The 12,930-nt window shown below is 43.1% G+C and overlaps 1 protein-coding gene across 8 annotated transcripts in view; it reads right to left on the bottom strand.

Annotated features, from left to right (window-relative positions):
• The window catches only part of GPR161 (G protein-coupled receptor 161), a 44,564-nt gene that overhangs the window by 17,135 nt on the left and 14,499 nt on the right, over positions 1–12,930 (bottom strand). For all 8 annotated transcript variants that reach the window (XM_037825418.1, XM_037825422.1, XM_037825420.1 and 5 more), the window contains one exon: positions 2,974–3,391. In XM_037825418.1, coding sequence (XP_037681346.1) covers positions 2,974–3,347 — 374 coding nt within the window. In that variant the 5' untranslated portion in view covers positions 3,348–3,391. The remainder of the gene's footprint in view (positions 1–2,973; positions 3,392–12,930) is intronic.

Genomic DNA, 12,930 nt, shown 5'->3' with positions numbered 1-12,930 from the left:
GCGCGGGATCCTCCTCACCGTTTAGGACTCAGCTCAAATGCCATCTTTCCCTGAAGCACCCTCCACCCTGCCCATCAGCAGTGACAACTAGTGGAGCTGTCTACGGCCTTTTTTTTTTTTTTTTTTTTAATCTTCATTTTATTGAGATATATTCACATACCACGCAGTCATACAAAACAAATCGTACTTTCGATTGTTTACAGTACCATTACATAGTGGTACATTCATCACCCAAATCAATCCCTGGCACCTTCATTAGCACACACACACAAATAACAAGAATAATAATTAGAGTGAAAAAGAGCAATTGAAGTAAAAAAGAACACTGGGTACCTTTGTCTGTTTGTTTCCTTCCCCTATTTTTCTACTCATCCATCCATAAACTAGACAAAGTGGAGTGTGGTCCTTATGGCTTTCCCAATCCCATTGTCACCCCTCATAAGCTACATTTTTATACAACTGTCTTCAAGATTCATGGGTTCTGGGTTGTAGTTTGATAGTTTCAGGTATCCACCACCAGCTACCCCAATTCTTTAGAACCTAAAAAGGGTTGTCTAAAGTGTGCATAAGAGTGCCCACCAGAGTGACCTCTCGGCTCCTTTTGGAATCTCTCTGCCACTGAAGCTTATTTCATTTCCTTTCACATCCCCCTTTTGGTCAAGAAGATGTTCTCCGTCCCACGATGCCAGGTCTACATTCCTCCCCGGGTCTATGGCCTTTTTTTTTTCAGCTCTGTATCGACATCAGCACTCCCATGTCAGCCTCTGACACTAAACTGCAAACCCTTGGTGAGCAGGGTCTGGGATCTGTTCGTGCTTGTATCCTACCACCCCGAGGATTTAACTTAGGGCCTTTCATTAGTAGACATCCAACAAATGTCCCCAGTGTGAAAGAATAAGGCATGGAAAGAAGGAAACTCTCCCTAAAATGATGCATTCTGATGACATGATTTGAGGATTTGTCATGCTTGCTGGTGAAAAATCTCACTCTGGCTTATGGAGACCCCAGATCCAAACAAGCAATTTACAGCCTCTTAGCGATACCGCAGGCAGCTGGCACTGTTTACTGAGCATCCACATATAGACAGCTCTGTGAGAGGCACTTAAAGACCAGTTCCCCACCTCTGCCCTTGAGGGCGTTATCTACACTCCATGATCTCCACAGGACTCAGGACCCAGGAAGGGATATTCAAAAATTAAGCAATTTCTAAAAAGAGAAATTAAAACGAGATCCTGTTCCTCTCCACTGCCAACAAACTCTCAGTTATTTTTTTAAATATTATATAATCAGTCTTGACAAGATACTCAGAAACAACTGCTGAGGTAGAAATTTGTACGACCTTCAGAAGGGCAATTTGCCTTTTATATCTCAGAATCTTGAAAGTGTGTTTACTCTTATTGATAACACAGCAATTCCACAAGCTTAAATGCTCCTCACAGTACTCTTGACAATACTAAGTTATTTGAAACCACCTAAATGTCCAATAATAGGGAAATGTAAAAATAAACTACAGTACATCCACAGCATGGAATACACATAAGCATTAGAACTCACATTCTCAAAGGATATTTGCAGCAGATGTGAGAAAATGCTCATGACCACTTGTTAAAAAAGTAGGTCACAAAACCATATGTGCCATGAACCTTTTTTTTAAAAAATGTACTGTATGCAAACAAAAACCACTGGAGTCCAATATACTAAAAGCATAGACAGAGATGGCTTCTGATTGATAGCATTATGAGCATTTATTTAATTCCTAATATTTTCTGTACTACTTTTATCATGGGGGGTCGATATTTGAAGAAGCTAATGGATTCATTTTGACTGATTACGTCATTCATGCCACATTCACCACACAGCTGCAGGGAGCCAGCAGGAGTCCGATCTTGGGCTGGGAGTTACTGAGGATGAGGCGCAGAGGGAATATTCCTGCAGAAACCCCCCGTGGAGGTCTGTGCTTTGATGGACAACCCAGCTACCACAATCGGCCGGAAAGCTGGTAGTCCCAGGGGAGCCTGAGGACTTGCGTCCAGTGGCAGCACTCCCCCCGGCCCACTCGGGGTTCTTGCAGACTCCACCACTAGTTCCCCATCCCCCACCCCCACCCCGCCCCAATGTCTGGTAAGTCACACGACACATGACTCTGCCCCGCCCCTGCCTCTCATGAAGTCTGGCCCTGGCCTGTGATGAATAAAATGACCACAGGCAAAATCCTAACCAACAAGACAAATATTGGTGTTGGAAACCAGCTGCCAAAGCCTGTGAGACTTGAATCGGACAGCATCACGCGGGAATCTGAAAAAACCTGCTAAATAAAGCTGAGGGACATCGGCAATGCCATTTCTTATTGTTTGGGCCAGTGTTACAGAGAGAAGGGACAACCCAGGTATTTTAAAAGCATGCACAGCCTCCCGCAGGTGCCACCGGCTTTATTCCCTGCATTGTCTTCTTTGCCCCTGCTCTCCCTCCAGTTCTGAACTGAGCTACCTTCTTAATGCCCCTTTACTAGGGAGGAGTGAGGGTGTTTCCTATTTGGGCTCCATCATTCGAGCTCTGGCAAAAACCAGAGCAACATACAGCGGGCAGCACGTCAGGAAAGAGAGAGGAGCAGAGAGTTGGAAGATGCCCATCCTCTGACATTTCACCTTTCTCGGCTTCTGTTTCTTCAACTGTAAACTGAAATTCAGAGGTTTCTAGAACTCATTTTTTTTTTTTTAAATCAAGGGGACATATTTTTAAAAAAACAAACAAACAAAAAACATATGCACTGCAGGTCAGATAAAATCAGAGGGGCTCTGGTTGAGGGATGGGAGAAGCAGAGCTCAGCCCTCTTATCCTTCCCCCGCAGAGGTCCCTGACGCCCTTCCAGGGTACCAACACAGGTTAAAAGTCACTGGACTAGGTAACCTCTCAGACCCCCCCTTGGCACACATTCCTCAAGTCTTCAAAGCTCTATGTCTGAGGGGAGCTTACCGGTCGATAGCAATGACCCCCAGAGTGAGCATGCTGGCCGAGCTGATGAGCAGGTAGAGGAGGGCGGAGAAGTTGCACCAGACCACACCAAAGATCCATTCCCTCCAAATGGAGCTAGTCACCACGAATGGCAGCACCAGCACAGACAGCAGGAAGTTGGACAGCGTCAGGCTGAAGACGAATTTGTTGCTGAGGGTGAGGAGGTAGGACTTCTTGTACAAGGTGACCACGACAACCAGGTTGCCCAGGCAGACAAAAATGGTGATGATGATGATGGCGACGAACTCGGTGACGATGACGCCCCCTGCACCGCCCTCCTCCGCAGTGAGGTTACTGAGCTCCTTCCTGTGGCCGAGGGAGGAGTTGATGCTCATGGTCAGTGCGCCTCGGCGGGGGGTGGGCAGAGCATGCTGGACGACTGGAAAAACAAGGCAAGACGAGGAGACAGGAGAAAATGCATCAAATCACATCATCTCCACTTTACAGAAGAGCTGGTCCAGTGACTTTTGACCAGTCCTTCCCACTCAGGTTCTAAGAAGGGGCTTCTTTTCTACAACTAACTCGATGTGTGGCTTGCTGTGCCCCCTTGAACAACGTGTTCCTCCTTTCTAAACCACCCTATCCCATTTCCTAGGGTCAGGGGTTCAAAACTGGAGGACCATCAAAAAGCTGACTGTTGGGCCTCACCCCTAGAGATGCTGACCCCAGAGAGCAGAGGGGCAGCCTAGCAATCTGCATTTTAAACTACCAGGTTGGGGGAAAGGGAGCAGGTGGTTCCATTATAACTGGTCAACTTGTCCCCCATGGAGGGTACTCTGTAGACTCTAATATTTAGACCCATGCTACTCACCATGGTCCCTCAACCAACAGCCTCAGCGCCCCCTGGGAGGTTATTAGAGATGCAGAATCTCAGGCCCCACCTCTGACTTACAGAATCAGAATCTGCATTTTAACCTCAATCCCCTGGTGATTCATACGCATGTTAAAGTTTGATTGTGAGGTTATCATAGGAACTATTCTGAATTTCCCGAGCAGAGCTTAATCAAGTACAATTCATATAGAGACATCATTATTGCTCTCATCAGAATGGTGAAGGAGGGCCAGGATCCACACACTAATTAAAAATGGATAAATGGAGGCTGGGTTTGAGGTGTTGGCCTGCAGATACCACTCTCAATAAGGTGCAGTTCCTGCTTTCAAAAAACTGGCATGAGGCTTTGGCTGATATTCAAGGTTGACACATTTTAACGTTAAATCCTACAGACTAATGTTACTCCAAAATTTTTAGTCTACTTTAGCCAGCCAAAAAATCCCACAGACCATTTTCCCCACCTGCTCACATTCCTTGTAAACAGAAGACACCAGCAAGAAGACAAGAACTGTGGTGTGGAAACCGCCTATGCTTGGCAGCAAAACCTTCCATGCCCCACTCCGGCAACAGGCCCCCTACTTCCAAACCTTTGGCCACAGGGAGCTTGTAGGGTAAGAAGGCGGTCCTTCCCTTTATCAGAAGTGCTAAATGCCAGTCTCTTCACAGTGAGCCTGACTGTGCGGCAGACAATACCCTTCAATTCTAGACCTGTTCTCTCGAGCAGCACCAAATAATTCTACTCCTTCTTCCAATACTTCAAAAAAGTTACTTTTTTCCCTTCTTCAGATTAAGTCAGCTCTTGATCAGTCTCTACTATATGGCTTCCAGACTCTGCACTAACTCAGCCTCCTTGCTTTGAACTTGCTCATGCATGTCTATGACCATCTTGATTTGGGATCCTCAAACCTGAACCTATGATTCTGGATGTGGTCCAGTGAGTGTCAAACCCAAAGAGCCCATTCCCTCTTCAACTATTCACTCTAAGACTGCATTTTTTAAGTGACTATATCATCCTGTTGGGCTTATATAAGTGTGTGGTCAACTAAAACTCAGAGTTTATATATATATATATATATATATGAATTTCTGTGAAGGTAGTTGTTCCCCAATCTTGAACTTAAGAAATTAATGTTTTAAGCTTAGGTACAAGACAGTATTTCTGCTAAATTTTATTCTCTACATTTTTTTGTTGTTGTTGTTCTCTACATTTTGGCCCTTATCTCCAGGCTACTAAAATACTCTCAATTTTGATTCAGTCATGCAATATATTAGTTATTCCAGCATTGTGCCATGAATATATTTTAAAAGAATGCCTTCTATGTCTGTGTCTTTGTAAGGTTATTTCTGGTTTTCGTCTTTATGTGGTAAGTTCTGGGTTTTGTTAACATAAGTAAATCATTCACTGCTGTCTCAAAATAAAATTTCTACATAAGCATTTTATTCTTGAGTTAAATGAATAAGCGTTTACATAGCGGTTAAGAAAATGGACTTTGCATCAGTCATTGAACAAATATTTACAACTTATATCACAGATAAAGAATTAATTATGTTAATTTATAAGGAACTCCTACAAATTGAGAGAAAAAAGATGAAAAACCAGAAAGAAAAATGGGTTTTTTGAAAAAAAAGTTCACCAAAAAAACATATACCAGTGGTACTTAAACATATAAAAAGATGCTCAATTTCTTCCAAGATAAGAGATATGCACACTAAAACCATATCAAGATACCATTTCTTTCCTTTCAGAACAGCAAAATTTCAGAAGCTTGACAGCACTTTCCATTGGCAAGGCCATGGGGAAACAGGCACAGTCCTATTCTCCAAATGGTAATGCAAAACAGTACTTCCCTATGGAGGTGAATTTGGCAATGGCTAACAAAACTATATAAACATTTATCCTTAGACCCAGAAATTCTATTTCTAGGTATTTATCCTGAAGATACAAGTTCATAATATTAAATAACAGATGTACAAGGTCATCTTCTTCATTTAGGCACTAGTTGTAAAAAAAAAAAAATGGAAGTGGAATTAAGAATCCATATACGCACAAATATACATAAATATATATTTGATTTATGAAAAAGAAACACAGGGAAGATAAACCAGAAACTAAGGTAGGGATGGAAGTACAATTTCTCTAAGTATTTTTTTTTATTGCTTTGACTTTTGAACCATGTAAATGTTTTACATAGTCAAAAATAAAGCTAAATCAAAATGGATGAAAAGAGCAAAGCCTAAAATTGAATGCAAACAGAAAGAAATAATCCTAACTGCATATCAAATTGGTAACATAATACAGAGAAATTAATTAAGTCAATGAGCTTATAAACACAGTACTCTGACTATATCCGTTAATGGTATACATTCTAAGATGAAAAGAACTACTAAGTTTACTGAGTAGGTTAGAAGTTGGTAATAGTGGTGTGATTTTGTAACTATTTTGGGTGTAGAGCCATTGGGTGAACACACTGATGCTGGGAACAACGGTTCTTCCTGGGAGAGAAGGGAGAGGGAAAATTTGGACTGGGGGAAGGAGAAGAGGAGCCCTGCGGTGTTAGAGTAGTTACTGGAGGTATTAGCTTAAACTCACTATTCAATACAAATATAAAGTTAGGTCTCAGGAAATTACCCAGAATGCAGTCAGAATGATTAAGAAACTGAAAATATGAAATAAAAGTAAAGATTCATGAAGGACAGGATGAAAAGATCTCACGTGTCCAACAGCAATGGCAGGAGAGATTAGAAAGGCAGACGCCATTCTGACACCCATTTGCAGTTTCTTTCCTCACTGGCAGACTTCTGACTTTGTTCTGGTGTCCACCCTCCCTCCAGGTTACTGAGAAAGGGTTGATCCTACCCCTGGAACTCTGAGATACAGATCCTAGTTGATCTAAAGCAATCACTGTGTTCCCTTTCTTTTGCTATTCTGGCAACGAGGCAGGAGAAGTATGGGAGAAGTTGCCGGGATCTCAAAAAGAAGCTAGGAAGAGAAATCCCTCTTCCTAATGGCCCTGAAAGCAGAGGGCCTGGAACTGCAGCAATCCTCTTGGGACCCCAAGGGTGCTGGACCAACACGCTGAGCATGATGGCACAGGATGGCTGGATCCTTGAGCTGATGAGTTAACAAATCCTGAAGTCACCTTCTGCCTGGCTTTTTGCTACATGAAATAATATTTTTTTAAACATTAATTTTTTAAGCTATTTTGAGTTGGGTTTTCTGTTACTTATCAAAAGCATCCAAACTCCTACTTTGGGGTTGATGCACTATTTAAAGAGGTATGATTAAAAATTTTCTAGAATTAAGAATACACGCATCCTCAGGCTGAACACGCACATCAAATTCTAAGAGTAAGTCAGAATAAGTCTACATCAAGGCACATCATAATTTAAATAACAAACACCAAGGCTACCAAGGCGGCAGTGAAAACAGTGCAGATTTGCCTATAGAGGATCAATTATCAGATAAACAGCAGCCTCTTCAATGGCAAAAATAGAGTCCAGAAAATGGTGGTGTAATATCTTCAAAGTACTAAGGAAAAGAACTGTTGTACTAAAGTTTTATAATATTTGAGAGAGGGCCAAATATACTTCTGAGGCAAAACAAAACAAAACAAAAAACAACAAAAAACAAACAAACAAAAACCCACACCTGAATATTCACTGACTTCTCAATGAATGATCTACTTAAAGATAAAGATAATGATCTACTTCATGAAGAAGGAAACTGAATACAGAGATAAGGGATAGGGTACAAGAGTCAACAGTTAGAAAAGAAATTGGTAAATATGTAGACAAATCTAAATTAGAACTAGAAACACTGAAATTTAAATTTAAAAAGTTAAACATCAACAACACATATAGAAATTGCTAATTCGAGAGCTTTATAAAAAAAAACAAGCTAAAACAAATATTAAGCAAAATAGGAGCTCTTAAAGGCATGATTGAAGTAAAAATATTCTAAGTTAGTAGGTATTCAGGGCAGAGACCTTGGTTACAGCTGTTTCCTCAGCACCTGGACAAGCACCTGACACATAGGCAGGTTCTCAAAAACTAGTTGCTGATGAATGACTAGTCTTCAAAACTTTGGCATTATTAAGCCAAATATGTTTTTAACATTATTAAAGTAACCACTAAAGGAATAAAACTTAAGATGCCAAAACTTTCAATCCAGGAGAGGAAATATTATTAACTATGAATGATAGTTAATAGTACTCTTTTAATAATCTTGCATCAATTATTAACAAAGGTAAGTACTGTTAAAAAAAAAAAAAGTACAATTGTAAAAACAGTGCCATCACCAAGTGTAACAAATGTTCCACACCAATGCAAGGTGTTGGTGGTGGGGCATTATACAGGAATTCCGTATTTTATGTATGATTGTTTTATAAACCCACAACTTTCTCTAATCAAAAAAAAAGGAAAAAAGGGAACCAAGTCCTCCCTGACCTCATTCCTCTCCAGCGGCCCTGTCAGCAGGCATCCTAGTGAACTATGGAATGAGAGCATCCAGGGTTGGATGCTGTTCTGGAAGTCCTCTGGTCCAACTCTCCCCAAGAGGGAGAGGAGCACTATGGGACAAACAGCTGCCACCCAGGGAAAACCAAAACCCCAGGCTCTGCCAGGAGGCCTGGAGTGGCCCAAGTCACAGCAAATTCCCCAGAGTGCACCTTTAAAGCACAAGGAGAGAGGGGATTTGGAATGCCCCAGCCTGCGGAGGCTTACCCAGGGCCTGACAAGCCAGGACCCATTGAATGGAAGCAGATTCAGGAGTGACTCATATTACCACTCTCCCAGGCAGTTCTGCTGCCAGACACAAAGGTGTTTCAGAACTCCCACGCTCACCCCTCCCGCCCCGACCAGATAAATCACCTTGTGCTGCAACTCCAAGAAACAACTAGACAGTAACAGGACTGAGGAGTGGATCAGAAACCACTCCTGAGACAGAAGGCTACACCTCTTAGACAAGTTACCAGGGAAGGCCAAACATTTTCTCGCCTTTACTGCCACGGCTCAAAGTTCGATGGTCACTCCTTTCTTGGAATTGCCTTTAGTCTTCCCGGAACATTGCCGGCAATTGTGAATCATCTGGTGGATTTGATTATTGGCAACAGCATCAAGTCACTCAAAGCCAAATCTTGCCACTCAAGTAAGGGATCCATATCAGTTTGGGTTAAAAAACAAAGCACCACTATAGAGTACCGAGAGGGGTATCTATTGTGTTAAACTGGATTGCATGGTTATTCTCAAGAAATAATTCCAGAAATGCTTTGAGTTTACAAGGGCACTTGCAAGGGTGGGTTTCCTCAAAGTGATTTCCTCCAGGGAAGCACTTATCAAACATCAAATGTCACTTATTTTGTTATATAATTTTGGGTACTGATGCTCTAACCTCATATTTTCACCTGAAACTCTTTCCATTTTTCTTGACTTACAGTTGACATCTTTTTTTTTTCCTGCTCATATTGCTGTCATCCTGCATTTGTCAGAAAGTTTATGTGGCATGGTGGTTAAGCATACAGGCTCTGTAACCCAACTGCCTGGATTTGAGTAAATTAGTCCCTAGTTATTAGGAAATTTGCTGACTTCCATTTCTTTGTCTGTAAAATAAATAGTACCTTCCTCCGAGTGTTACTGTGAGGACTAAAAGAGTTTATTTGTAAAAAATGTCGAGAACAGTGTCAGCACAGTGAGCCCTCATTGCATGCTGGCATTACCACTTGAAAAGGTTACCCTTAGTTTACTTTGGGAAGCCATCCTTCCTTGACTTTTAGGCTGTGTGCTCTGGTGAGAGCAGCGTCATTCCCAGCCCCGGGGGTCAGCTCTCGATCCAGGGCTGACCAGCAGGCCAGTGGTTGGTCCAGGAATGGTCACATGACCCCAGGCCCAGGACTCTGGCTGGAACTCGGGGAGGAAAAGCTGGTCATCTCTGACACTACGTGGAGAGAGCTTATCAGCACATAACACTGAGCAAATGAGAGAGAGAAAACACAAGTGAACCCATAAGTGCTGGTGAAATGATTCAAGAACCTGAACCTTCTTATTCTTCTCAGTTATGTGAGTCAGTGAATTTTCTCCTTCTCTCATGCTAGTTTGGCTGGGTCTCTGTCACTTGCCACTTAAAGAATCCTGACTAATATCCCGATACATCATGATCTTGGAAAGGCATATATGTGCATCCATGGAGAGATGTGTACAACATGTCCAGACTCCATCTCTTTGGACACTGGTACCAGGAGTTTCCCTTTCCCAAGTTTGGGCTGCTCCCCAGGCACAGCTCTGCCTGCCTACAGCCTCCTTCTTGAGCGCTTCTTAGCCCTTTCTCCTGCCTTCTGTTGTGGGCTCTTCTCATCTGGAAGCATAGAGAAGCTTTTCACCCCCCGTCTCTTTGGGATCAGAAGATCTGTGTCCGGTCCGCAAGCCACTGAAAGCAGGAGACTTCCCCACTGCACAATGCCACTTATAAATGAGGCCATCAAAGGGTCAGCCTGAGAGCCGATGCACAACAGGCCCAAGCCTGGGTGGGTACCGTGAGGCCCGAGTGGTCAGAGGAGGCAGGACCCTCGGCACCTCTCTTACCAGGACCACTGGACAGGGTGAGACATGTCTGTCCTCTCCAGAATTCTGCTCTACAATATAGTTTCTTTGGGAATAAGGCTCTCTCCTCACATCCTTAAATTTAACCGAGCTAGGCAGGTGTTCATTTTCGCCTCTGCAGCCTGCCCTGGAGCCACCTCCATGTGTCCCACAACCTACTGAAACCAATATTTAGGAAGAGCTGAGCAGCCTGAAAAGCTAGGACCCAAAGATTCCCTCTTCTAAAGAAATCAAATGCCAACAGGAAGGCACACAAGATGTTCAAAGAAGCCACCCTCCAGGCGAGGAAATATTCCTAAACACCACTTCAAACAAGCCCAGGTGAAGTCAGGGTGATGCTGTTTTGGCTGCACTCTCAGGGCTCTGCATCTCAGCACCTCAAGGCACTGTATACACGTCAGTCAGCAGCTAGGGCGGTACCAGCCTGGGGAAGATGGTTCTAACAACCACGTTGTTTCACAAAAGGTAAATGAAACAAAGAGAGTCAATCCCACCCCCAAACCAGGCCACACAATGCGTTGAAAGCCAGAAAGAGATCACAGGATCCCTGGGTCTCGACATGGGGCTTTGGCCAGGTGTCAGGGCCCCCTCCTGCTCTCTATCCTTCTCCAGCACTATTGTAAGTTGTTCCCAAAGATGGCAGGTGCACGGGCGTGGCCTCTGCTATCCCAGAGGGATGCACCCGGCAATCCACCCAGGGTTTGTTACAATGCATAGGGCTTCGCTCTTCGTCCCACTAGGGTACCACAAACCTAATCATCTCCTTATTCAAAACCTCTCACTTAACATGTGGACCAGGTCTGAGCACGGCCTGCTTGGGAAAATGCAACAGGGAAAGGAAAACTAGCTGGAGCCAGAACACCAAATGATCTATGATCCCTTTCGGAATTCTTACTTCGCCAGTGGGAGAGGAGCTGACTTTATCAACTTGAGTACCTCACTACCCTTCACAATATCCTTCTGCAAGAGGGCCTGAAAGTCTGGAGGCCTGGGCTCTTTTCCAGATTCTGCCAGTGATTCTGACCCTGTCCACACAGGTATCAGCAGTGAGTTTGTCAAAATATTTTTCCAAAACCAAATTCTTAGCTTCTAAGCACAGACAATTCCCAAGGTTCAATCCTTGATCCATTCCTTTCTTCCTACAACCTTGAGAATCTTACCCATTGCCAGAGTGTTACTTGATTATTAATTAATAATCAACAGCATTCTCCAAAATGTGTGTAGCATACAAAGTAATTTTACGTCCATCATCTCATTTGATCTTCCGAATAACTTTTAGAAGAGGAGTTACTCTTCTTCCCCTTTTAGAGAGGCAGCATAACATAAAGATTAAGAGCACACATGGACTCTGGAACCAAAGAGCATGGGTTTAAATTCCAGCTCCATTCTTCACTGGGTTGCTTAACCTCTCTGGGCATCAGTTTCCCCACTGTAAAATGGGGATAATAAAAGTACCTACCTCAAACAGTTGTTGGGAGGAGTCAATGGGTTAATATTTGGCACCATGTAAATAATTAGCTAAATAAATAAAATGGGGAAACTGAGGCTTAGAAAGGTTAAGTGATAGATCAAGAGAACAGTAGGCAGCAGGTCCACAACTTGAACCTACTGCTGTGAATCCACCTTCAATCCATCCATTCACCATAGCAGACGGGATTCTACATGGTTTGGTTTTATCTACCTTCCAGATTTCTCTCCCACCAACCCCTTCATGTACTCTCTGGTCCAGTCAGTTGTGCTATGTGCACCCATCTGTTCCCCTTTAAAAGAAAAAATGTCACTGTTATAATTCCAGTCTGCCTTTGCTTATCCCTAGTCTCTACTTGGAATATTCTCCCTGCTTGTGGAATGAATGAATAAAGATTTATTTAGTCTACAATATTTTATCGATCTACTGGTCTGAAAGAGAGAAACAAACAAATAGGTGGAGGCAGGCAGCAGCAGGTTGGGGTGGCAGGGTAGACTGAGATTTGGGCATAACACAAAAAATGTACCAGGGCACATTCTCTTTCATTTCTCCCCTGCCCAGGATTTGGAGAATCATGAAGTGAATGAAGCCAGCCATCTTCACAGCTCTCACCCATAGACTGTTAGAAATGAGAAGAACCTTAGAAAACATCTAGTCTAATCTCCTTCTGTAACACAGGAGGAATCCAAGCCCTTGTCTGGCACGAATTATTCCTCACGAAGACTAGTACAGTTACTTCCAAGCCTGGGCCCACTGAATTAAACCACGAATTGTGCTGCACCCACCTCAGCAGCTGGGACACCCCAGATTATAAAGAAAACAAAACTCAACCCTTTGTTAATCAAACTCTGTAGCGTTTGTTGTGGCATGTTCAAGAACATGAGGAACACTCAGTACTACGCAGAGCTGGACTCTGAGCCATAGAATATTAGTTGAATTTTTAAAAAGGGCAACAGCTTCTCTCCCAGGCTTCCACGAGCAATATCAGAAGCTGCCATCGTTTCCCTCACGTTCCCCAGTCAAC

Source organism: Choloepus didactylus, chromosome 2, assembly GCF_015220235.1.
Source record: "Choloepus didactylus isolate mChoDid1 chromosome 2, mChoDid1.pri, whole genome shotgun sequence".
In the NCBI taxonomy this organism is placed as follows: Eukaryota; Metazoa; Chordata; class Mammalia; order Pilosa; family Megalonychidae; genus Choloepus; species Choloepus didactylus.
Note: the sequence above shows the minus strand (reverse complement) of the source record. Positions and strands in the feature narration are given on the sequence as shown.